Below are 27,980 nucleotides of genomic sequence, written 5' to 3' on the forward strand. Positions count from 1 at the left end.
AATTTCACATTCCACATGGAAAGGCTTTGAGCGTATTTCCTGAGAAAATGGTTTGAGTTACATACTAGAGAGGATGATCAAAAGACTTAAAGTAGTTCACCCTTTAGGGCGACTAAGATCTTCCATTATTCCTTTAGTCGAAGAGCATTCTGCTTTCCTGGCTGTCAGTATGTCCGCATTTCTACATGTTAGAATTTGGTTTTACTCAGAACGATCACAAGCTCACCTGTAATGAATGCATGTACCAACATTTAAGCACACTTTCACAAGAGCACTAGACATACAATTCTAATTCGTGAATTCAGATTCTTCTTGGCTGCAGACTGCAGCCACTGTTCCTTCGAACTCATAATACAGGCATTTTTATGGAGGTCTGAGCCAACAGCACTGTGTTCCAGTCCTTACTTGCCCCCAATATTTTACTTAGAAAATATAATAAATATTGAAAAGGAAATTAGCCAGGAAGGCCGTCACAAAGTGCATTCCTTTGTACTTAGGTGTGTGTTTTTTTCATCAACCAATTTTCAATCCCAGCTGAAAAACCCTGGTTTCCTAAGGTGTGGTGAGTAGCCATGTTTCTCAATTTGGGAGGGGTGTGTGTGTGCTGGAGAATTAGCTGAAAAGAATCTTCCCTTGCCCATAACTCAGTTGAGAATAACTGTACCACTAACAATGTTCAAAAAATGAACTTATATCATCTACATGAATAAAAGAGAAATATGCAAATTGACCATCACTTTGCGACACACCAGCCAATCAGGAGTGAGTATGCAAATAAACTGACAAAGATGGTGGCAGCCCCGCCCCCAGCCACTCCAGGCCTCTGGGCAGCATGCATGCAGGTGTGGAGTGGCCGGGCAGAGAGGGATACCTGCTATGAGGGGAAGGGTGGGGGGTGGTGGGAGCTACAGGAGCGGTGCTCCAGCCGGAGCGAAGATGGAAAGCAGTGGCCAGAGCCAAGGCCTGGGTCCCAGGTGCCTGAGGAAAACCGGTGCTGGCAGCCAGGGGAAGGAAGGCCTATTGCATGAATCTTCGTGCAATGGGCCTCTAGTAGTAAGATATATTTTATTATCCAAAAGTCAACTTTAAAATACAACATTTATTCATACACATATACACACTTTCTTCTACTTACATAAATAAAAACCACTATCAAAGGTTCAAGTTGACAACCTTAAACCTTTCTCTTCAGTAAAAAATCTGCAAGAAAAGATAGGTTTTCAAAAACTTGTAAGCAGAATTTATCTTCCATCATGGGAAACTCCTGGTTTCTTCACCCACTAAATAAGTTTTGAAGTAAAGAGTTCTTTCCCTCGAATATATGTTTGTTTGATTTTCTGGAATGTCATCTTGCTGCAAAGCTATTGATGTATAATGGATTCCATTAAATACTGGCATTGGGCCATTTTAACATGCAAGTTTAGATTCTGTTTCAAAGACTAAGTAAGACCCACGGAATGATCGTTCTCATTTAGATCTTCAGCCAGCCAGCTCATTTCCGTAGCCTAACCAACATCAAGTAGGGGGTAGAGGCTTCAGTCTTCAAGTCACTATAGAAAAGACAACACAGTCATCAAGATCAAGCACATTAACCTGCAAGGATATAATTGCTGTACCACCGCCATTACCATCTCCACTGTCCTATACCACCGCATCACAGCTAATTGCTTTAATCTAAGAGATGGCGGTTAATTGATGGACTTTTTAAAATATATTTTATTGATTTTTTACAGAGAGGAAGAGAGAGGGATAGAGAGTTAGAAACATCGATGAGAGAGAAACATCGATCAGCTGCCTCTTGCACACCTCCTACTGGGGATGTGCCCGCAACCAAGGTACATGCCCTTGACCGGAATCGAACCTGGGACCCTTGAGTCCGCAGGCCGACGCTCTATCCACTGAGCCAAACCGGTTTTGGCTAATTGATGGATTTTAATTCCCCATGAGACACAGGAGATTCATGTTGTGGAAGCATTAAACGTACGTAAATTCACATAGTTGTACTAGAACAAAAGTGAGGAAGCATGGGGGTGAGGAGTCGGGAAAGTTAGAGCCTGTGTCTGCCACTCCACGCAGTGAAGACACTCACCAGAGTGACTTGGAGATGGGAAACCCATCAATGCTCCCTCAGGATGTTTTAATTCTGTGCGTTTCTCAAAGCCTGACCTTCTCTCCTCTTTCTCTCTCCCTCTCTCTCTCTCTCTCTCTCTCTCTCTCTCCCCCTCTCTCTCTCTGTGCGTGTGTGCATGCGTGTGTGCGTGTGTGTGTGTGTGTGCATGTTTTGTTTTCGTTGTCACTGTCTAATGACCCCTAATCTCCACATCTACTGGTGTTCAACCCAAGAAACATCTATATGTTCTAATGCTCAAGGGAAAAGCAAAACAAAGCAAAACAAAACACAAACTTGTTTTGGGGTACTTACTGAGAGGTGGCATGGAAATGTATTTTATGGGTGATTTAAGATATTTGCCTAGATTAATTTTTAAATGTACCTTTTTTTGAGTTAAGGGCTACTTTTATGCTCCACTCTCCCTAGAGTAAGCCCACTGTGTGTTGGTGAATCCAGACTTACCAAACCATACTACTGCTCACATTCTCAAAGGAACCAATTAACCACATTTATTTTGCAAACATGAGACCTACCATTGAGATAGGGTATGTGGTGAAATGACTGTAACGGATAAGGGCTACAAGGACTATCACAGCGATAGTAAGACTAACCCCCAATGAATGTATGGCTGAGAACCCACAGAAAACCAGCTCTATCCAATGTGGAGACTAATTTCACTTTGCAGTAATCCCTAGCTTTGTTATACGCTCATTGTAACATATTAGCATTCTAAATCATACACCTGGCTGCCATGATTGGAAACAGAAAGCCAATATAAGAACACAATATGCCCCATGGGGATCTTCCAAGAAGTCTCCATCCTGAATGTTTCTTTCCCTTATTGAATCTTCTATCCTCAGATTAAATGATCCTCAATAAAGGAAGTAAATCCCACTAGGGCAGGGCTACTCTGCCTATAAAGTAGCCTTCTCGTTCACTGCTTCACTACGAAACTTTCACCTTGAACTATATTCTGGCTCAAATTTGAATTTGTTCCTACATGAAGCCAGGAGCTCACAGTGGGCCCCAGACCCTCGGGTCCCTGGACCCCTGGAATGCCTGCATTGCCATTATATCATTCACACTGTAATTGCTATCAAAAATCATAAAACAAAGGGCATATTCAGTCCAGTTTCCCTATTTCAATTAGGAACTAGTCCCATGTGCCCTTTCCCAAGTCATAGGAAGAAAATAAATCTTTAAAACTAAAAGGCCTTTCACTCTAAATTAACCGCAGCTGCTGTAGGATCGCCCGAAGAAGCCATTGTCTCCAACACATCCCCTCTGTTCCTGCAGCTTTCCCCACTGGGATCTCGGCACTCATTACTACAGTGGTTACCGTAAGGAGACAACCAGTTCCTGGCTGGCTCCATTCCTTCCAGGGTCCAAACAGTGGATGTTGGCCACAATGCCTCACCACCTCAAGGGGAATGGTATCTGGTGTGGATGGAAAGGGGCCACATACTAAACCTGACAAGCTCAGGGGAGACCTATACGGCAGGCCTTGCAAACTCAGAGACCTAAAGTAGCCACATAGGGTTGTCTGAAATGAAAACTTACTAACTAAAAGCAAGTCAGGGTGGTTAGTCATGTCTTAGGCCAGTATCTTCCTTGACAAAGGTCAGTCTTTACCTTAACTGGGTCTGTCTATTGTCCTTTTGCAGCTACAATAACAACCCCTTGGAATGTCAGAGTAATCCCCTTTTTCCAGACCCCTCAGGGCACAGTCTCCCAGCAGAGTGAGAGACCATGTAGCCCCTCATTGGTATCTTGTTCTCCCACATACCAGCTGTATGTGCTCTAAATGTTAATTAACTATCCTGTACCCACCAATGTAAAAAGATTTGTCTTTCTGTTTTATTCTTTATCTAATCTCTGAGATTTCCTTGCTTTGCTTTCTCCCACCTCCCTAATCTACCACCAATGGATAACATGTAAACCCCCCCCCCCCTGCATAAATCTCCACCTTTGACTCTAATGTATAAAATAAGCTGCAAAACTGCCATTCTCCAGAGCATTTGCCCAATCTGTTGAGATTTTGCTTCCTGGCAATTGTCGTCAGTTTGGCGCAAATAAAGTCATAAAAATTCTCTACAGGTTCAGAGGCTTCTTATGTAGATGACACTGTTGATGGAGCAAAAATTTGACCATCCTCTCCTCCCTCGTAAAGTCACAAGTCACGTTTTGCCTTTCTATTCCAAACTCTTCCCCCTCCCTGCTCTGAAGTGACCTTAATAAAACCTCGGTATAATGGACTAATTCAAGTGAGGGGATGTCTGTTAAAGCAGAAAGTCCCTTATAAAACAAAGTAGGTTTTCCAAATGTGTATGTTAAAAATTTAACAAATTATTTAGTTTACCTGTTTTTACTTACGGAGACCTGCTTGTGTAATTAAAATTTAGTATGTATGAAAGGTTTAATTTCACAGAAAAGTTTTCTACAGGTATTACTATACTTTTAAATTTACACTGAATAGGTCTAGTAAATGCATGCATTCATCAGTCACCACGAGTAAACAAATGCACACGGCTGGGCGTGGCTTAGCCCACGGTGGGAACATAGGCCAGCAGGAATTAAAACTGCTGCAGGACATCTCCAGATAACAGAACCAATTACCACACAGGTGATGCGGTGTGATCAAGTGCTAATCATTCCCTGAACATTGTTTATGAGCAGTGAGTCTAGGATTTAAACATGTAGACTACAGTTTTGGTATATAGTATTGATCTACGTTTGTGAAATTACTAGTGTTTTTTCCAACATATGGCCTATTCACTAAAATTTGTTAATAACAGTGAATTAATGATAAAAAATAACCTATTAATTATGGCAAATCTTGGTTAAAAGCATTTTTAAATTATCAGGGTGTTAATTTTCACTTATGACATATGGACTGGAAATTTTGTCTGTTAAATCCGAAGTTCATTAAATCGAGGTCCACAAAATCGAGGATTTGCTGTACTCTCACTGCTTCTGAAGTGTGGGCATTTCACTGCCTCCTTTACTACTGCCAGGGCTACTTTCATTTCTTGATTAGAAGTTGCAGGGCTAGTGGCCAAAAGTTAAGAACGGAGCATCTGGGGGCCCAATGGTTTTAGAAGACTGGCTCATATTGGTTTCCTCTCTAGGCTGTAATTACATATATGATTAGCCAAGTGAAGCACTTGTTTCAGGGACTAAGACAGAGATGCTAAGGCCTGAACTCCTAGCCTGATGCTAATCACAGCGGGATTCTCCAGCTCAGGCATGCACCAAGAGTTTCAGAAAATGGGCTTCTGCCCCTGAGGGGCTAGACTGGGAAATTCAAAAGCTGCTAGAACAGGAAGGTTTTAACCACTTTTTAAATTATTCATGTAATTACAGACTGTTTTCTTTTAAGTGAATATTTCATAGAGTATTATAAAAATGAGATTTGAGACCAGAAGTCTTTTTTTGTTTTGTTTTGTTTTACATCTTGTACTTTGGATTCGGTCAACACTAGAAAGTGACTTTGATGGTTTCAACTATCATTTCTATTGATTTACTGGGTCATTATCGTTACTTAATTGGGTCATTATTAGGTGGTTATTGAAGACCCTTGTCGTTAGCAATGCAAGCAGTAAAGTGAAATACAAGGAACTAGTCTTACCCTCTTGACATTTATAGCCTATTTTGATTTGAGGTATAGACATGGACATTTAAATAAATATAAGCAATTCATGCTTAAAATACTCATCAATAGCACAGAACATGTGAGCAGTAGAAGAACAAGGACAAGAGAGGAGCCTATCTAGTTTGTTTGCAGGAAGTATTGAAGCCTAGATTGGGCTTGTTTTATAGCAAAGAAGAGATAAGAGCTATCTAAGTGAATTAATTCATTTATTCAGTAAGCATTCGTATGGCTCTAAGAAGTCAGTGGTGAACAAGATTAACACAGTTCCTAGTCTTGAAGAACTGAGAAACAGACAGTAAACAATGACATAAGTATTAATACATTGGGATCTCTCTCCAGTGGGATAAATGTCAACATACATGAATGTTCAACAGAGGTTGTGAAGGCAGGTGGGGGTAGAAGAAGAGGGACTTTACCTTGTAGTGACGGCCTTAGATACCATTGTCCTAGGAGTTTCAGACCAAAGTGCCACCTTGGTTTTTAGTTCTTTATTCTAAAGTTGAAAAAAAAATGGTTCAGAAATCACATAGCTAGCACATTAATCATGCTCCTGATCAACGCTACATCACTCCTTGTCGTTCCTGTCAGAACACAGAAGGTAACCAGTTGAAAGTCACTAATATCTCTGAAATTACACACTCACTAGCTGGGTGACCTCATTCAGTTACTTAACCTCTCTGTGCCTAATTTCTTCATCTGTATAATAGATATAATCATAGTCTGTTCTTCAGAGGTTCTAAAATGAGATAAAAATATGTATAAAGAACTCAGCTTAGTGCCAGGCACTGATTTTTAAGACTTAAAGGCAGTTGGTTTTTAACTGCACTGAGTAATTGCCCATCGATGGTATGTTTGCATGATTTTTTGCATGATATTTGCTTATCCATATTTACTACTTTATATAGAATGAATTAATACGTTAGCTGTGTAAAAATAACGTAAGAAAAATATTTTATCAAGTACTATTTGCCAAAAGGCCACCACGTTAGAAAAGCAGTGAGGAGATGCCTTTAAAGACATTTCTTAGCAGGCAGAGGCTGTAATGTGAAATGGATCATATAACCTGAGGCCCTCCGAGGTACCATGGTCAGCCCTCATGGGGCACTTGAGTGAACACTAGTTTTGAGCCAATTATTCCACAATCACCGCGCTTGCAGCTATGGAGAGCTGTGAGCATTGTCTTGATCAATGGACAGTCCCATATGACCTAAAGCAGGTGAGAACCTAAGCAAAGCCTGAGGCTTGAAGGGTTCACCCTGCAGAATGAGGAGAACAGTGGTCCTCTGGGAAGGTAGAAATGGTTACAAAATTCAAGATGTAAAAATCTGGACAACCTCTTTCTGTTATGAGTTTTTTCTTCTGTTGGGAAAGCAGAAGGAACACGGTGGTGGGGGGAATGGTGAGGTGGAAGGAATGGTGACTTGGAAGGAACAGTAAGGGGGTGGAATGGCGAGGTGAGAGGAATGGTGAGGTGGGAGGAATGGTGAGGTGGGAGGAATGGTGAGGTGAGAGGAATGGTGAGGTGGGAGGAATGGTGAGGTGGGAGGAATGGTGAGGTGGGAGGAATGGTGAGGTGGGAGGAATGGTGAGGTGGGAGGAATGGTGAGGTGGGAGGAATGGTGAGGTGGGAGGAATGGTGAGGTGAGAGGAATGGTGAGGTGGGAGGAATGGTGAGGTGGGCGGAATGGTGTGGCGGCATGCTGGGAGTGTGACCATGTAGCTCTGGTCTGCCCTGGGGAGGAGCAAAGCTCCAAAAGATGAGCAGGTTTGCAAGGAAGTCAGAGCCTCTGCGTATTCACAGAACAGGACAATACGGAAGCGGACAGCAAGCAGGACCCAGGGCTGAAGGAGCCAAGGTGGCCAGGTCTGGGAAGTCAGTGACTAGCCATCTGACAAAGACAGAACGGGTGACCCTGAGCAGGCAGTTGAGCTGAGGCAGCTGTGGGGGCTTCATATACCCCAACCTCAGTGGGGGCTTCCCTAGTTCAAAGGGAATAGTGGGCAGATAGAAAAACATCTCAGTAAATGATCACGTCTTACGCTGAGTTTTAAAACTCTGAAAAATAAGAAAATCATAAGAGCCTCTTGAAGTGAGTGAGCCCTGAGGCAAGGCTTGGAAGCCACGTGGATATGGACAAAGGAAGAAGGGAGAGGACACCTCAGGGTGTGAAATAGGTAAAGGCTGGAGACAGCAAACAGCCATCTGACTGAGCTGGCCTTGACCGAGCTTCCAATGCCAGTCCATATCAGCTGTCTCCACAAGACAGCACGTGTTCTGGAAGATTTGCATGGACTTTAAACAATTACTTATTAACATGTAATGTTAATAATTTAATAATATCAACTGTTTAATACTGATACTTTAGTAATGATTAAGAGCACCTCTCCCCAGAGCTATAATTTCTTATGCACAGGAGATGCACATAAACACACATTCACAAAAAGACACGCATAGATCACCACAGATATGCACATATACTCACACATGAACACCCAGACACAGTCACACACAACTACACACATACATCCACACACAAGACATTCATACACAGGCTCACAGAAACACTGAACACACACACACACACACACACACACACATACACACACACACAGTCACATTCACACTGAAAAATACAACAGATTCCTCCTTACCTGGGCTTCAAGTACATTAACTTTGTCTTTCAAATTTTCAATTCTTTTATCCTGTTCTTTTAAATTGATTTTTAAGCCTTCCATCTAAGAATTAGGAAACACAATTGAAAAGCCTTGTCAGACAACAGGGAATAGTTACGTAAGTCAGAAATTGTGCAGGTTTCTGTGGTCAAATGATGTACATCCAAGACAAAAATGAAATCCCAAAGCATCAGGAGACTCAGTAGGCCAAGGAGAATAGCTGAACAAATTGGCTCCTGGGGATGCGAGCTCACAGACGGTGCTGTTAAACATTTCACTCTTTGGGAAAGCTGTTTAAACCAAATTCAGCAGGAGTGTGTCTGTGGAAAGCAGCATTGGCCATCCTGGTGTCTCAGCCACATAATGTTTTCAGACTGCAGATGCAGAGGCCAATGGACAAGCTGCCGGGCCACTGCCTGGCGTGGGGCAGCAACCTGAGGCAGAGATCTGGTCAACCAGCAGCATGATGAGGGGAGCCTGCTTTGCTTCCAGAAGAAAAGCATCAGGCCAGTGGCAGCGTGGGGCTGGGAGGTGGACGAAGTTCAGAAGGGTGCAGGAAGAGCAACACATGATTCTAAGGCCAACCCTGCCACTGCCAGCTCCGTCATTCAACTGCTGTGGGCCTCAGGTTTCCCATCTGTAAAATGAGACCGTGGGATGCCCCTAAGCCCTTTCTGGCTCCAAAGTGCCGACAGTCAATTCTCTTGGTGAGGTTCTAACCGCGTAAGCACAAACGTTACATTCATGTCAGGAAGGTGTTTGAGGTGTTTAGAAAAACTCCTTTTGGAAACAAATCTTAGTACAAAAAAATGAATGAAGACACCCCTTTTCTAACACTCCTCCTAAGTAAATTTACATGAAACTGACCAATTATTTCTTCCTCGAGAAAAGGCTGAGCCTCCAAATATACACAATCTTCTAAAGAACACTGTACATTACCTGGCTCAGGACACTTAAAAAGTCACTGAAACATCTAAAATAACAATTACCAACTGGTGTGCCAAAAAATTTTTAAACATGCAATAGCTGACTCTTTAGTCAGAGGCACTGACCTCTTTTCCCTTAGATTGTCAAATGAAAAGTGACAACAGCCAACACAACAAGAGCCGTTCGGGTGTGAATGAATCAAAATTATTTTTTTTGTCAGATCAGCAAAAAAATATTTTGGTGTGCCGCGGGATTTTAGTAATTAGTTTATGTGTGCTATGAGATGAAAAAGGTTGAAAATCGCTGATCTAAAGAGCAGTTAAACACAATTTCCTCGATATCTTAGTTGAGAACATTCCAGGTGTTGGCGTACAGAAAAAAAAAGCGGGGGGGGGGGGCATTGAAAACAGAGCCGTGTTGTTCGGGAATAAAAAGCAGCCGTCCATGGGGAGAAGAATCTGGCTGCCTGTGAAGCCCAGGCAAGCCGCTCCTATGGGGTCTTCTCGCTGTAAACATACCATCTCCCCAGAAACGTCTGGATTAACCTGACCTCCTGGATGACTCTGCGCAGGCTCTGGTGTTGGGAGTGGATCACGAACTGCAGGTGAGAGATCTGCTCCTGGAGAAGGGAAATCTCCTTCTGAAGACCCTGGACACTGGAGAGGCAAAGGGAGAGAGAGAGTAAAAGATTCACGAATGCATCATACAGCCGTTGTTTTTTGTTTGTTTGTTTTTTGTTTTGTTTTTTTTTTTTTTTACAGCTGTGCTGATAGGTTCTCCTCACATGCTACCTGCTACCTACGGGGCATTATGTGAGTCAGATGCCCAGGCCCCTTCACACAAGACACACTGAAGATAAACAGCCATAAGGCAGCCTCTGGTTAGCTCAGATAGGAACTTCAATAAGAGTATAAATTCGTGTCGAACGCTCCTTTCTGGCCCACCAGCAGGTAGCTGAGCCGAGTTGTAGTGACCCATGTGCAGCATCTGCCTATCGCATCTGTCTTGCCTATGAGCACCCACAGACCTAGCACCCATCAGAATGCGCAGAGAATTCGAGGGGGGTAAGAGTTAAGAACATGGGGCCAGGAATGGAGACGTTATATACATACCAGAAACCAATTTCCAATGACACAGTTAGTATACCTTATAGATTGTGTGTTTGTCTATTTATTATTTTGGCTTCCTACTTTGGGTAATTCTGCTACCTGTAAGTAGCTCAAGGGGGAGAAAAAAAAGGAGGAAATTAAATTCCAGCTAATATTTTGAGTCTACATCAACCATCGTGAAAAAAAGATGGTTGAAGTTTGAATTTAGATTACTCATAGTTTCCTAAAGCCCTATTTAGGTAACTGGAATTGATTATATAGTTATAATCAATTGCTAATGTTATCTGAGTTATGAGACAACAGCATTTTGGCAAGACCCACCCAACCTGGGAGCCTCGTGAGTTTGAAGTCACACACCTTTCTAAGCCTCAGTATAATAGACATAATAATTCCTACCTCTTCTACTTTACAAGACTGTACTGTAGACTTAAAGGGATAAAGTGAATGTACTTTTGGAAAATGAGCTCTTTACAAAGTAATATATGAATATAATTTTCACTTATTAAGGTTTTACGATTATTGGCCAACATCCAATGCAATTGCAATTCTGATTTCCATTGCCTATTCAAATATTACAAAGGTCATGGAAATTCATGCCACTCTACAGAACATGTTCTCATTAGAAAAAAAGTCTCTGTTTTGTGTCACAGCATGTACTAAAAATTGCTTCTCAAACTGCATGTGCATTGGAGGATCTTGTTAAATCATCAGGGATCTTATGCACATTCTGCCCAATTCAGGAAGCAGTATTAGGCCAGTCAGTCTCTTTCCTCTGGAATGGAGAGGAAAATGCAAAGAATATAAACCAGCTGGTGAAAATGGTGGGAAAAGTTAATGAACTGTACAGGAAGAACAAAGGAAGAGTGAAACTGCTCACACGCAGGACGGAATGGGAGCAACAAAATAATCTGGTTTCTAAAAGCCACGTCAGGTGCCCAGGGTGGCCTGCTGTCTTCCCGGAGACGCCTGCTCTCGAGGGCCGCAGCTCTCCAATCTTAACCCAACAGAGATCACCTTTATTTGTGGGAGCTTAACCAAGTCCCTACTGCTTTAACCCAAGAGTCTGATTCATGCTGATTTCATTTTCTTGCCTCTTAGCAAAGTGAATACCTCTACACCCAGCTCAGAAAAAGCAATAAATGAATATTTGTGATACTTACAAATCTATGAAAATTGCATAAGCCAGGGTGTTCAAACATCTTTCTATAAACACAAAACATCCATTTCCCTCAAGATATTTCTAAAACCTCTTTAAGATTTTTTTGAGAATTCTTTATAACCACTGCTCATATAGAATAGAACTGAAAAAAAAATAGGTCAATTTCGTTTTTTCAAATGGTTACATTTTTTTTTTTTTTTGGCTCAAAGACTGACAAAAAAAACTATTATCAATAAAAAAATCATTTCTAAAAGAAAATCCAGACTGTCTGGACTCTTAATGGAACTAAGGAGTTGTTCACATTATTTTTTGTCACTTCCTACAAAGTTGGGGAACACCACAAACCTACCTTACAATTCCACTGCGGCTGGACAATTTAATGTCTGCTACTGCAGAGACCCATCAACAAAAAGTCAGAAGCACAGAAGGAATGAAGACCTCCACAGCATCCCCTTTATCACCAAGGGTAACTGGGGAGGGGAAGGGCTCCCTCAGTCTTCAGAAGGATTAACCTACCCACAGTTTCCCTGGAGCCCAGCGAGCAGGGAAGGGCAGGCACACAGCGGCTAATGCCAGGAATTCTCTCCTCTCCTGCACTTACAGGTCTCCCGTTTCCTTAGGGGGCGGTTGCCTTCTGTCCACTGGCCAGGGGACCAGTGGAGAGAAAAGGTTCCAGGAACTGCTATTACTTAGGAGGTGGATTCGCAAACCTTTTAGCATGTGTAGTGTTGGATTTGAGTTGCAGCAGTTTGTTTTCCAAAGACAGTTTTCTTTCCAGCAGTGTTCTTTTCTCCTAGGAGAAAATAAGATACAATATTTGCTTATTTCTCTCTCTCTCTCTCTCTCTCTCTCTCTCTCTCTCTCTCTCTCTCTCTCACCAACATGTGTACATGGGGTAAGACATAATTGCAAACTGTTCACAAAAGATGCTTCTTGCAATAACAGGAATACCTCTTGAGCTAAAGAGGTCATTTTATGGAGCAGTGACAGCCCGCCCCAGTGGAGCCTGGCCAGGCATTCTCTGTGTAGCTTTCGCGTAGTTTTCAAAGTCCGGTTGTCTGCCCCGGCTGTGTTCACTGTCCTCGCCTGCCCGCAGCACTCTCCCCGCAACCCAGCGCACTGCCCACACAGCCTGCCCAGTGACCCCTCTCCTGCCTCTCCATCCCACTCCTGCAAGCCCCTGCTCATCTCTCCCACGGCTCTCCCACCGCAGGTGCTTCTCCATTAGACTGAGGTCGGTACCCAAGGACACTATTGTGCTTAACTTGACACCTACCTGCTCATAGGGCATCTGTCAGGAAGTAGGAAAGCAGTAAATGCATTTTCAGGGAAGGACCAAGGTCACAAATGATAAAGTCACTTCCTAATTAGGATGTACCAGTAAGCGAAATGACAGGGAGCAAGAATAAGCCTTAATGTCATTAGTAAGCCAAGCTCTTTCCATCTGAAAGGAAAATAGGTCCATGAAAAACCAAGCTGGGGTGATTGTGTTCTTTTTTATATTTATTTCACACAATGCTGTTTACATTTACTCCTGCGACAGTATCTGTGTGGGTGAAACAAGGCAGGCTGTACAGCAAACACAGCGTTGGAGCGGCTCTGGACCTCCATTGACCTGGTTTTGAAATTTTATGGCTGCATAATTCTTGCCAAAGCTTTCATCTTTCTGGGCCTTATTGCTGTTAATAAAATCAACCAAAACTTGGAAATCAAAGTAATGTACAGCATGTGGTTTTAATGTCATATTGGGTCACTTTAATAACCCGACCCAAGGATTATTTCATTCTCTTGGAGAATTTCCCTGTGTTTGATTTTTATTATTTATTATTACAGCCCTGACTCTGAAGTTGAATGTTAATTTATAGATTCATGTCTGTTGGAAAGGATAATCCCAAAGGTTATGTATTAATTGCCTTAAAGAATATTAACTGGCTAAATATCTAACCTAGTAATCCTATTCTATATGCCTTTTTTCAAAATGCCTATAAATAGCCAGTTTCTCTAAATATTTTATTTAAACCAGTTTTACTGGTCCCTCATTAATGAATGATTTGAATAAAACATCTGACATGTATTCATTCTATATTTGTATAAGTCATGTTTTTTGACTCTGAACATCTCTAAAATGGGAATAATACTCCTATATTGAAAGTTGGAGTGATTGAAGATAATATATGTGAAAGGCCTACGGGCTTCTCTGGGACGTATTAGGACCTCAATGTATAATAATTTAAAGGTGCCAAACACTTCATATTTTATGTGCTGTTATTTTTTAAATTTATACTTTTTCAAATTTTTTTCCTTAGCATTCCTGTGACATAGAAATTGTTCCAATGTAGCACTAGTTGTGTTCAAGTTATCTCTGAGGGATCACAGATATGCCTTGTAAGCTTATTACAATACTCGGATCATCAAAGAAACATATTACTGATACTATGCTTTGAATTTGTGGGGAGGAAAATGGTGTTTAATGAACATTCTTCTTAATGGACTTACTCCATTATCTTTATAACCAAGGTGCAAGCAGACCAGACAATTGGACATGTCAATGTTCTGCCTTAAGGAGGGGTCTTAATGCTTCCTTTTTGACAACACAGAAAATCACACTATCCCAGCCAGAGCTTCTCAGGGATAGTGCCTTCTAGAATGGAAAGGAGTTCGCAGCGCCACCCAGTGGGCAATCCTCTCTTCCCAAATCACCCCTATTCATCATAATGGAGCAGACACTAATTTAAATCATGGCCAGATGTTAACATCTAAATGACCAAGATTGTCATTTTTATCCAGCATCGGAGAAGACGGAGAGATAAGAGACATAATGGAGAGGATTGTAAACTGGTAACTGGACGACCATGGAATAGTTCCTGCTTGCATTGTCCTCATTTATAAAATGATGAGGAGGAACTAGATGGTCTCAAAAGCACCTTTGAACTCTCAAATTCTAATAGAGCTAAATCAATGACACTAGAAAACAAATATGGTGCAACAGAATTGCACTGCTTGCAAAAGGAACATATGCTGTATTATAAGGCTCTAACTGGACGTTTTTGCTGGCTTATCACTGTGTGTATGGAATTCGTTCTCATTGCATCCCTGATTAAAGTGGGACAGATGGTGAGGGTTGTAAGTAATGTGTTCATTACCAGACCTCATACCACTAATGGCTATTTACTGGTGAGTAGAAAATGACTCCTTCTCCGGGGGCACCCCCTACCAGGGTGGTATTTATCAACCTTTGTTGTGGATGTTCATTTTTCAATTTTCATTTCCTTGTTGGACTCACCTTTTTCCTATTATACAAAAGTCTCTGTACCTCCTTCCCTTCTTCTGATACACACTCTGCACCCGAGAAACCCTTCATTACAGCCTGTATTCTCAGTATCTCCTTAAACCAGGATGCTTTGCCCAACTTTGCTTCTTAAAGTTTTATTTCTTTGCATGTTTGCTTTACAAATATAAAGTATCTTTAAACTAAATGTCTTTTAAAAACCCACAGAAAAACTCCATTGCCCTTCTATTCCATCCTCACCTACCCCGCATCCCAGACATTCGAATGGATCCACTCTAAGAAATCATTGAACTAGTATTCCGGAAGTTACTGCAAGGCCTTGCTGAGCCATGGGCATCTTGTCCACTCACTCTGTCCCAGAACTCCTAGAGACAGTCCACCATGATGGGTCAATATCAAGACAAATGCTCATCACTTCTGAGACATCTCACCCCTTACTGGGGTATATCCCCTATCTTCAGTAGGGGTGCCAGCATCCCTAAGGAGCCCTAAGAGAATGGATGAAGGGAGATCTGGAAAGTTCCTTGAGTCCCACACAACCCAGATATACTACATTGTACTCTCCATAAACAGACTGTATCTGGTTCATTCATAAATAGATACCTAGCCTCTAGCTCAGGCTAGTACATGGTAGGTGCTCAAATATTTGTGGAATTAAGTCGCATGAATATATTCCAGAATTCTGACATGAACCTATATCGAGTACAGATTTCTAGGAAATGAAAAGTATATTCCACGGTTCTTTTGTTCACTTTCAGGGACTGACAGTTGACCCCTAACCCTCACCCAAAACTGCTGGGTTTGAGGTGAGTGCAAGTCTAAATTTAAATGTCAAACTAGTTAATCAAGTTGTTTGGTTAAACAACCCTATTTGCATTCCAGAATTGTCTTTCTTTCCTAATGGCAAGCATTCTTTGTGCTATCTTAGTTTGTTAAATTATTTATTACATGATAAATATCCTAATACTACAAATAGTCATTCAAATATTATAACTTGTCCAAAACATCATAATGATGGACTGTCACACAGGACAAACCAGTTGCTTAAGGACATTGTGGCCCAGTGACTTTGGCTCAAGTGCAACACTCAGTGATCCACTGCACAACATAGATGTAGCTGTGTATTATTATTATTTGATTCAGTTCTGTTTAGGCTTATTTAGTTTTTGTGATTTCCTCATAGGACTTTCATTAAGATGACAAATTTGGCCAAATGCACAGTGTTATCAATTAAATTCTTGGGACATATTTAAAAATTAATCAAAGTCCTTTTGCCAAGAAACGTGAATAATGAAACGGATGCTTTTGAAGTGACATTTCTAAAATGGGATCAACTGAGGGAAACTCATTAAATAAAAGAAGGCTGGAAAGAACATAGGTAAATCAGGGAATCTATACTAATAAAAGGGTAATATGCAAATTGGTCAGGACGCCCTCACAGTAACGACCAAACAGCAGGCTGCATGGGGCGACCAGGCCGGCAGGGGGATTAGTGAGGGACGACCAAATGACTGAACAGCAGGCTGTGTGGGGCTACCAGGACAGCAGGGGGGTTAGTGACGGATGACCAAACAACTGAACAGCAGGCTGTGTGGGATGACCAGGCTGGCCCGGGGGGGGGGGGGGCGGGTGGGCAGTGAGGGGCAACCAAACAACCAAACAGCAGGCTGCGTGGGGTGACCAGGCCAACGGGGGGGGCAGTTGGTGGCAACCAGGCTGGCAGGGGGAGTTGTGAGGGGTGACCAGGCAAGCAGGGGGGCCAGTTGGGGGCAACCAAGCCAGCAAGGGGGGAAGTTGGGGGCAACCAGGCTGGCAGGGGGAGCTGTGAGGGGCAACCAGACTGGCAGGGGTGGCCAGTTGGGGGTGACCAGGCCAGCAAGGGGGGCAGTGAGGGGCAACCAGGCCAGCAGAGGGGGGCAGTGAGGGGCGACCAGGCCAGTGGGGGGAAGTTGGGGGGTGACCAGGCATGTGGGGGGTAGTTGGGGGTGACCAGACCAGCAGGGGGGCAGTTGGGGGCAACCAGGCCGGTGGGAGGTGGGGGGGCATTTAGGGGTGATCAGGCCAGCAGGCAGAGGCAGTTAGGGGTGATCAGGCAGGCAGGCAGGTGAGCAGTTAGGAGCCAGCAGTCCCAGATTGTGAGAGGATGTCCAACTGCCAGTTTAGGCCAGATCCCTGGATAGGGCCTAAACCGGCAGTTGGACATCCCCTGAGGGGTCCCGGATTGGAGATGGTGCAGGCTGGGCTGAGGGCACCCCCCTCCAATACACGAATTTCATGCACCAGGCCTCTAGTTAAAATAATAAAAATATAAAATGTATTAGAAAGTATTTACTAGAAGTAAAGCCTATATTCTTATCTACCCCCAAGGCAGTTTTAGAGATGCCAATTTTCTATTAGTTTGTTTTGCTATTAAAAAATGAATATATATTGGTTTGTCTGAATTCTAAATTTTAAGACATGGATAATTAAAATTATATGCTCACTTTTTGTATATATTTGGAGTGACAGCTACTTAAAGGAACACTGCATGAAACTTTTAATAATTTTTTCTTCTGCTATTACTTTCTCTACATTCTTTTTTGAAAGTTCTAATTTGTATAGAATGTCTTTTCTTAATGTGAACTCTATCTGTTCCACTACAGCCACAGGTGTTACAAACCTACAGTGGATGTGGGTGGCCAAAAATAGGCACCTGGTTGACTATAATACATAAAAATGCTAGGATTACAGGGATCCATCCACTATATTATTACTATCCTATCTAATAAAAGGGTAATATGCAAATTGACCATACCTCCACTACACCCATAAGCCACACCCACCAGCCAATCAGGAGCGAGTAAGCAAATTAACCCAACCAAGATGGCTGTGGCCACAGAGTGAGCAGGAGGCTTGGGTTTTCCCGGCGATGGAGGAAGCCAAGTCCCTGGCCTGCCCTGGCCTCTGCTGAAGGCTACAAAGTTTCAATTATAGAAGATAAATAAATTCCAGATACCAGGGCCTCCGCTTGAGTCACCAGGAGGCGTGGCCGGCCTGCAAACCACCACAGGCCCCTCGCCCAGGCCATCCCATGCCCCAAGGGAACCCCCACCCTGATCCAGAACACCCTTCAGGGCAAACCAGCTGGCCCCCACCCATGCACCAGACCTCTATCCTATCTAATAAAAGAGAAATATGCAAATTGACCATCACTCCAACACACAAGATGGCTGCCCCCATGTGGTCAAAGATGGCTTCCCCCATGTGGACACAAGATGGCCGCCACAAGATGGCCATCAGGGGAGGGCAGTTGTGAGCAATCAGGCCATCAGGGGAGGGCAGTTGGGAGGGACCAGGCCTGCAAGGGAGGGCAGTTGGGGACGATCAAGCCTGCAGGGAAGGGCAGTTAGGGGTGACCAGGTCGGCAGAGGAGGGAAGTAGGGGGTGACCGGGCCTGCAGGGGAGGGCAGTTAGGGGCAATCAGGCTGGCAGAGGAGCAGTTAGGCATTAATCAGGCTGGCAGGGAAGTGGTTAGGGAGTGATCAGGCTGGCAGACAGAAGCAATTAGGGGCAATCAGGAAGGCAGGCAGGTGAGCAGTTGGGAGCCAGCAGTCCTGGATTGTGAGAGGGATGTCCGACTGCCCTTTTAGGCTTGATCCTACCAGGATCGGGCCTAAACGGGCAGTCGGACATCCCTCGAGGGGTCCCAGATTGGAGAGGGTGCAAGCTGGGCTGAGGGACAGCCCCCCCAGTGCACGAATTTCATGCACCGGGCCTCTAGTTAATAGATAAACTTGGTGATCTTCTCCATTGTTTCCATTCAGTGTCTCACCTGGTTCCCCTGTCTAAGTTTTACATTTACTGGAAGGAGAAAGTGACAGAGTGATGACATCAATATTTGTAGAGAAGTCAATCCTGCACAAATAGATCATATTAAATGTGTAAGGACAGAAACTAGCATCACTGAATACTTCCTAAAGTCTTAGGAGTTGAAAAGAGTACTGCTACTTAATGTTATCTTGTTCATTTTGGTGATATTTTTTTAATTGCAGGAAGAAATCCCTTTAATTCTCTAGCCCTTTACCTTTTCCATTCTCTGTACGAGGCTCTCCAATGCTGTAATTTGATTATGCTTTTCTTCAAGTTTATCAGCAACTTGATTCAGATGTTCAACCTGTTGTTTCAATTCCTGTTCTTTTTCAAGTTTGTTAACCTTTGGTCAGAAAGACAGTTGTCAGTTTATTAATTTATTAAACCTATACAGCAAATCCTCGATTTTGCAGACCTCAATTTAACAGACTTCGGGTTTAATGGACAAAATTTCTGGTTCATATGTCATATATGAAAATTAACACCCTGTTAATTTTAAAATGCTTTTAACCTATATTTGGTTATAATTAAATTAACAGGTAATTTTTTTGTTATTAAGTCACTATTGTTTTTAACAAGCTTTAACAAATAGCCCTCACTGTTTTGGCTCAGTGGATAGAGCATCGGCCTGCAGACTGAAAGGTCCCAGGTTTGATTTTGGTCAAGGGCACATGCCTGGGTTGCGGGCTCAATCCCCAGTGGGGGGCATGCAGGAGGCAGCAGATCAATGATTCTCTGTCATCATTGATGTTTCTAACTCTCTCTCCCTCTCCCTTCCTCTCTGAAATAAATAAGAAAAATTAAAAAAAATAAGCCAGATGTTGGAAAAAATACTGTAGTAATTTCACCGACATAAATATTACATATCTACAACTATAGTCTACATATTTAAATCCAAGAGTCACCATGTGTAAACAATGTTCAGGGAATGATTATCACGTGATCACACCACGTCATGTGAGGTAATTAGTTCTGTTGTCATGCAGTGTGACTTTCTGCAGCAGTTGTAACTCATGCTGGCCAAAGTTCCCAGTGCACTAAGCCACGCCCAGCTGTGTGCATTTGCTTACTCATGGTGACTGATGAATGCACACATTTACTAGATCTATTCAGTATAAATTTAAAATTACTGTAATACATATAGGAAACTTTTCATACATACTTCATTTTAATTACACAAATGTGTCTACATAAGTAAAAATAGGTAACGTAATTTGTCAAATTTTTAACATACGCATTGGAAAAACCTACTTTCCTATATAATGGACTTCAGCTTTAACTGACGACTCCTTGCCCGAATTAGTCCATTATATCAAGGTTTTACTGTACAAATATTATCTTCTATAATTTTCTGAGTAACCCAAAAAATAATAATAACAAATTGCACTTGCTTAGAATTCTTTTTTTAATTCAGTGTTTCCTTCTAAATAAACTTGATGGGCTACAACACCAAATCAATGAAGAATTAATCCTACCTAATAATAGACAAATATGCAAATTGACCGCACCTTCGCTACGCCCAAGCCATGCCCACCAGCCAGCCATGCCCACCAACCGATCAGGACGAGTATGCAAATTACCCCAACCAAGATGGCGGCTAATTTGCATATCAAGACAGCGTAGAAAGCAAGCCGGGGGGAGGAGAAGGGAGGAGCAGAAGTGGGGCCAGGGGAGAAGGAAGGAGAGCAGGTGGGCTGGCGGAGAAGGCGGGGTGGGGGAGAAGGGATGAGCGCAGGCGGGGCTGGGGGAGAAAGGAGAAAAGCAGGTGGGCTGGCGAAGAAGGCGGGGCGGGGTAGAGTGAAGCAGGAAACCCTATTGCAGGATTTTTCCTGCAACAGGAATGCTAGTAATATATAAATATCCCTAGAATGTTTACCTTTGTTACCATAAAGTGTACTACTTGAACTGGTATGAGAAAGAGAGACACAAATTTAAGAAAAACAAAATTTTTTACCTTTTCTCAACAAAACATATCTAGAACAAAAATGAAATTTTATATGTTTAAGAAAAATAATGTTTTATTTTAAGACAAAAGTGTCATAAAAGCAGAATAATTCTCTCCACTGTGTCCAGGCGGGTAGCAGCTGTGCTAAAGACCAGTGGAGAGCAGTCCACCTGGCCACCCCTGGACCACAGGTGGGCGCGTTTCAGCTGACTTCTGACATGCACACTCACAGCTGCGTGTGTAGTTAACAGATTTGAGAGTGTGCAGTTTTAAAAAAGTGTCTGGCTTCCCTTGACAATACCAGGCAGGCATTGCTGCCAGGCCACTCCAGGCTGGGGCTGAACCCCTTGGCCGGGACATGTGCACTCCAGGCCCACAGGCTCACCCCTCACAGAGCGCTGGGGTCCACACAGCCTGTCCTGTCACTCAGGCTCTTATCTGCACCCTGCACCTCCACAGGCTGAAGCATGAAAGCCTGTCACCTAGGAGAGAATTTCCTACTGTGTCCCCACCATGATTTCCTAGGGCCGGTGCTGGCAGGGATCCAGGCATGAACGAGCTTTCACACACACACACACACACACACACACACACACACACGTGCATGAGCACTATTATTTTTCTTTTCCAGCTCTAGAATACATTCTTCAGATAAACTTTCATTGGCCCTACAATATATACTTCAGATTTAAAAAAAAACACACAAAAAATGTGTGTCTACTATATATATATATATATATATATATATATATACACACACACACACACACACACACACACACACACACACACATATATACATATTTAGGTTTTAATATTCTTAATTTTTATCTATTAAAATAAGAAATATATAATTGTTATATATCTTAAAATATATATGTACACATACACACATGCTTGTTGTTTGCTCAACCTGAGAAATGTATTCTAGGATCAAAGCCATTTTGAAACCATTTCACTAGCCCAATTCTTTCGTTTTAGACACAAGGAGGTCCAAGTCCAGCAAGGTGGAAGGACTCAACCTCAGCGAGCTAGTCAAAGGCAGAACCAGAGGAGAAGTCACTGGCCAGGGTCACCTGGGACAGCTCTGATTTCTAGGCAGGGAGGCACGGCCCACCTGCCACCTGTGCTCTGCAGGGCCCTGGGCAAGGGTGCTAACACAGTAGCTTGGCAATATCCAGGAGCCTGCAAAGCAGGGGTGGCAGGGGTAGGGGGGTGGAGGGGGAGGGGCTGGTCACAGAGCACTTCCTGCCCTTCCCATTGCTTGCTTCACATTTAACTCTTCAGAAAGGGGGACCAGAACGACTGGGGGAGATTTAACCAATAGGCAAGTACCTGGAGGAAGTGTGTACTGTCCTCATGCTGCTTTCTAACTTCTTCAGACTGTGTTTGGTAGATTTCAAATAATCTCTGGGCCACATTTCTCAGAGCCGCTGCGCCTGCTTCCCTGGAGGCTTCCAACTAGGAAAAGAAAAGAAAAAAGGTCACTGTGCAGGTTTTGACATTTACAGTGAAAAGGTTCTAAGGCAGAATGGTTTGACGGGCAATTAAAAACACAGAGGCGGTAAAACACAGAGGCGGTAATTGTCTGGTTTGCACCCCCATTGTCAATGGACAGGAGAAAAGACACTTAATTTGTAAAAGGAAAATGTAAAATGAGAAACCCTATTTAGTGGGGCTATCATGCAGGCCGACTGGCCCTGGGCAGGCCAAACCAGAGTTCCACAAACATCAGTGCCCTGCGTGTGCAGACTGTACCCTTCAGACTTCCACAGTGCCCATCAGCTTATGCATGTATTTGCAAGCATTTTATCTTCCATGTTCACAGCAGCACTAAAAGATGCATTGTCCTGAAATAACAGTGATTGAAATAGACAAGATTGGAGTATTAAGGCAGTAAAGCTAAAGTGTAATGAATCTTTCAAGAATTTAACCTATGGAAATAATCAAGGATGACTATAAAGATTTACCTACCAAGATAGTCATTGCAGGACTATATATCCTACCTAATAATAGACAAATATGCAAATTGACCGCACCTTCACTACGCCCAAGCCACGCCCACCAGCCAAGCCACGCCCACCAGCCAATCAGGACGGGTATGCAAATTACCCCAACAAAGATGGCAGCTAATTTGCATATCAAGACAGCGTAGAAAGAAGCCAAGAGCTGCAGAAGGGAGCAAAGCTGTGGAGAAGCAAGCAAGCGGGTGGGGGGGGAGAGGGAAGGGAGGAGCGGAGGCAGGGGGGGGAGAAGAGAGGAGCGGAGGCGGGGGGGGGAAAGGGAGGAGCGGAGGCGGGGCCGGGGGAGAAGGGAAAAGCAGGCGGGCTGGCAGAGAAGGCGGGGCGGGGGAGAAGGGAAAAGCAGGCGGGCTGGCGGAGAAGGCGGGGCAGGGGACAAGGGAGGAGAGCAGGCAGGACGGGGTAGAGTGCAGCAGGAAACCCTATTGCAGGATTTTTCCTGCAACGGGAACGTAGTCTTTCTACGCTGTCTTGATATATATATATATATATATGTATAATATACCATGATTTATTAAACATGTGAATACTTTTAAAAAATTTATTGCATTAAGAACACTTCACACAAGACCGACCCCCCTTAACACATTTTCAAGTGTCCAGCAGTATTAACTAGAGGTACCATGTCATATAGCAGATCTCTAGAAATTCTTCATCTTGCACAACTGAGACTTCATAATCGTTGAGCCTTTGTGAGATCTTTTTAATAATAAAAGTAGGCTCCCAAATAAAATAGTGAGTTTTAATTTATGAAAAATCAAACACTTCTCTACCAATGTGAGCCTAGGTGTGGATCTACGGCTGTGTGTGCAGGTCTGCTTTCACGGATCCATGAATCTATCCTATTGGCTCAAAGCCTCAAAATACCCTAGAGAGTTCTCCTTGTGGGCATACCTTGATTTTCAATACTTCATTCTCTTTGTTCATTTTTAAGAGCTGTAAATCTTTGCCTTTCATCCTTTCCATGAGCAGATCCAGACTGCAGCTCGAGGGGTGCATTTCCGAGTCAGAGCCATTCTGAATGTTTCGACAGCACTGCAATGAGCAAACGTGATAATCACAGACCCGACCTTTCATTTCCTCTATGAGCTTCAAGAACAACAAGGATCACTCCCTATTACGTATATCAGGGGAGATTCAGGTCGGCACAAATAAACCTTCTGAGTCTCAAAGACCAGTAGAGATTTCTAGATGAAGCAGCTAGCCTCCGTTATTTGCTTAAATTTGAATAGATTCTTATATTTAAAAGAGGTGGAGTACATGTTTTCTGTCTTTTATAGTCCCCACAGTTTTAAATATACCATTAAGTCCTTTTCAGGAAATATAATATCTACAAGGCCAGTTTTTTAAAAAAATTGAAGTTACAGACAAATGCAGTTTGGTTACTTACATTGCATTACAAACTAATACAATCAAACCTAATAGTTACAATATATAATATTATATACTAGTAGATCCTATAATTATGACAACTTTTATCCATTCAGCATCTATTATGTGTCAGATAATCTTTTAGCTGTTTTATACACACTCCTTTGTCTGAATACTCAGAACACTAGAAGGCATTATGTCCATTATACAGATGAAGACTAGAGAGTTTAATAAGCCCAAGGTTATATCCAAAATAACCACTCAGACCAGGATTAGAATCCCAGCTTGCTTAACAACAAAGCCTGTATCCTCTTTAGTACGATAGATGGACTACATAAATAATTGATTCTGTCATGGTTTTGTTTTTCGTACTTCAGACCCTCACGCATATTCTCACTCTCCATATATAGAGTAGGCATTGTTTGCTTTTTTAATTTATTAAAGAATAATTGACGGGAAAACTCTTGTAGAAGGTAGATTACTGTCCATGGTAGTTAACCACAAAGATCATAGACCAGTGCCTCTCAAACTTTAACGTGCATATGGGTCACTTGGTAATAGATCTGGTTAACATGCAGATTCTGATTCTGGGATTCAGGACGTCCTGGGTAGAGCTCTAGATGCCACACTTCTAACAAGCTCCCTGCTGCTGCAGCTGCTGCTGGGAATGTAGACCGCACTTTGAGAGGAGCATTTTAGAGTGAAATGCTTGGCCTCTTTGACTCCATCTTATTGAAGTCCGCTTCGTTCCCTCATGGCCTTCAGGTTAATAGCATCTTCAGATCGACATGCTAATCATTACAAGAATTCTGCTTGTAGCCTGAGTTTTTAAAAAAAGATCCCTGACTAGAAGGGGCCTCTCCCAAGGAGGTAAGGGAAGTATATACAAAAATGATTATTTCTCAAAGATTTGCAGGAACCTTGTGACCTGAATCACATCAACTAGAGTGAACAGACTAAGAACAAAGAAGTTTCACAATCTTTCTTGGACCCCTACTGGTGCCCAGATGTCTGTGGTCATCAATCACCTCTTGCCACTCCAATTCCCCCTTCTCTTGACATAAAAGAAGCCTGAACTCTGTACACTTTGAAGATGGACTTGAGGTATCATTACGTTTTCTATCTTCTCAGTTGGTATCTTCTTGGTCAGTAAACTTCTTACTTTGAGCTCTGATGTTTTGAGTTTTGGCATTCCAAAGCATTGGGCATACAAACTTTAGTTCTGTAACAGCAGAGCCCTGGATCATTACAGTTAAATCTCTTCTGTGACATTACCCAGATGCCAAAGGGAGGGGGCTGATATTTTGATGCTTCATTTGTCTGCTAACCTGTGGTTTGAGATGGCTGAGCAGAGACACTGGCAACACAATTCATCTCCATTTGTAAGAAACTACTTCTATTAAGGTCCTCAAAACATCCCCAATGTCATAGCCAATGGTCAGTGTTCAGTCCTCAATTTACTTGGCCCATGGACACCATTTGACACAGTAGTCCAACTCCTCTTTCTGAGACCCTTTTTCTTCTATTCAGTGACTCCATTTTCTCTTGTTTTTCCTCCTAATCCACTAGTCTCTTTTCTCAGTCTCCTGTGATGATTCTTCCTCTCTTTCCTAAGATCTAACATTGAAAATCTCAGGACTTAGAGCTTAGATTTTTCTCTCATTTCTATCCACACTCACATGCTTGGTGATCTCCTCCACTTTCAGGAGTTTAAGCATCATCCTTACTCCCTCAAATCTCTACCCTATAGCCTGGACCTTCTATCCCAGACCTCTACCCTCCACTCCAGAATAAGATATCCAGCCTACCCACTAGAAACCTTCACTAGGAGGTAATAGGCAACTCAACAGAACCAAAACTGAATTTTTTATCATTCCCATCATTCATAAACATTAACTTTTTTTTTTTCAGTTTCAGAACACTTAGTTTAAGAAAATAATTGAAGCTAGTTGTGTTAGTTTGGGGGGCTGAGGATGATACAGGAGACTATGTTCATGCATCATACCCTATCTTTGGTGTTCTCCATGACCAGATAACATAGTGGATGACATTGACGCTGACGACATGCACTTGGCTCAGATGACATTTAACTTGGAATAATCCAGACAAGGCTAAGGGCAGATTGCTCAACCTTAAGAATATAAGGCTGATCACAGGGGAGGGGAGTCTTTTAAAGTTATCAGTTGTCTGGTCACTCAGCCTAATGGCTTCAACTGCATGGCCATTGTTGAGGGCCAGGTAAACCTAAAAGCTTGTGCCTCTGTCTGGCATTGGGAAATGTTGCCGCCATGTGTCCTGGCTGGGCTGACATCTTCCCATATACTGTAGATAAGTAAGCCCAGTTTAAAATATTCAGGTAAGGCCTGGTCATTCCAATCTGATCCTAATGCTTTCTGTGGTTAAATATTTCATGCATATGTCCATTAACATCTTTAGATGGTGATAAAATATTTAACATTCATCATTCAAAGCATCAAAGAATAATTTCTATTTGGCTTTATGCTTATTTACCGAAGAAATAAAGGTAGTGCATTTTGATAAATTCATTACCTTTGCATCTAGTTTGTGCTTTGTATCGCTATGTCCAGTTTCATCTTTAAACATTTGATTACGGATTTTTTCCAGAGTAGCTCGAATCTAGGAGATAAAAATTTTTTTTTCTTTTAAAGGCATTTAATGTCCAATACTTTTTTTTCTCTATACCAGCAGCAGTGTACCTGATTTATCTAGACAGTAATACATATATACTGATGTCAGATTTAAATAACTACCATCAATCTAACTTGCATTAAGGCTAATATTGTTTAGATTGCAGAAAATGAAGCACTTGATCCTTATAATTCTCAATCAAATCTAAAATACAATCTGAATGAATACTATACGACAAAATAATTACTATTTAGTAATTAGTATTTAATTCTATTTAGCTCTGCTTTTCTATATAGTAATTTAGTACTAATTTACTATTAAGTAATTAGTGTAAAACAATTACTATTTAGTAATCACTACAAAATAATGACTATTTAGTAATTACTATAAAATAATTACTACCTAGTAATTACTAGAGAATAATTGCTATTTAGTAATTACTAGAGAATAATTACTAAATGGAGATGATACAAATCTATGCATGAAATATAAGCTCCGTGGCCTGGTGACCTATGGAATTGCAAGACACTCAGAGATGAATTAATAGATCTGAATGTTACAAACTCTCTATGTCCACATTTTTCCATCTGTTCTAAGAAACAGTTCCTACGAATGTAAGTTTTGTTACCCATTATCATTGGATTCTTACAAGAGTTCACAATTTTCATGAAGGAACATGCCAACATGTAGTCATTGGCAGATAGCAAACCTGAGCTGTGAGAAGGAACAAGGTAAGGAAGACAGGAAGTCAGCAGAAAATGTAAACATCTCCTAGGGAATGTGGTACCAACACTCCTGAAACAACTGAAAAGAAATGTACCAGTAGGAACTGCAGTGGTGAATACTGTGGGACAAATTAAGTGCTGATAGGTCTTCCGAACCCCCCTGGCTCATTCTTCTATTTTACTCCAAGTGTGAAGACAGAGGGCTCATAGCCTCAAGAGGATACTAACCAGGTGTTCAAACTCCAGTTATCAAGATTGTTCTTTGCCAAACTAGGTTTGCTCTTCCTCACCCATTCTCAGGAAGGAGAAACAAAGCCCACTAATCTGTATTACTTCATTGTAAAAAATCATATCATGCTAACATGATGTCTGGTACCCACATACCATTTTCACATATTCGGTTTCTTCAATAATGTGAGCTGACGTGGACTCATATGAGGCAGGATTGTCTTCTATCTTACCCCTTGAGGGAACCTCTGTGGTCACTGTTACTGTTGTCAT

At 42.3% G+C, this 27,980-nt stretch overlaps 1 protein-coding gene across 1 annotated transcript; it reads right to left on the reverse strand.

Annotated features, from left to right (window-relative positions):
- Window positions 1-1,240: 1,240 nt before the first annotated feature.
- CCDC68 (coiled-coil domain containing 68) lies at window positions 1,241-27,980 on the reverse strand. The gene is made up of 10 exons (XM_008149626.3): window positions 27,864-27,980; window positions 26,656-26,742; window positions 23,629-23,769; window positions 22,049-22,174; window positions 18,983-19,111; window positions 12,341-12,423; window positions 9,913-10,018; window positions 8,415-8,498; window positions 6,179-6,255; window positions 1,241-1,550 (listed from the first exon to the last, which is right to left on the reverse strand). Exons 1-10 carry the CDS (start codon window positions 27,978-27,980, stop codon window positions 1,493-1,495), a joined length of 1,008 nt encoding a protein of 335 aa, XP_008147848.2. The 3' UTR covers window positions 1,241-1,492.

Source organism: Eptesicus fuscus, chromosome 12, assembly GCF_027574615.1.
Source record: "Eptesicus fuscus isolate TK198812 chromosome 12, DD_ASM_mEF_20220401, whole genome shotgun sequence".
Lineage (NCBI taxonomy): Eukaryota > Metazoa > Chordata > Mammalia > Chiroptera > Vespertilionidae > Eptesicus > Eptesicus fuscus.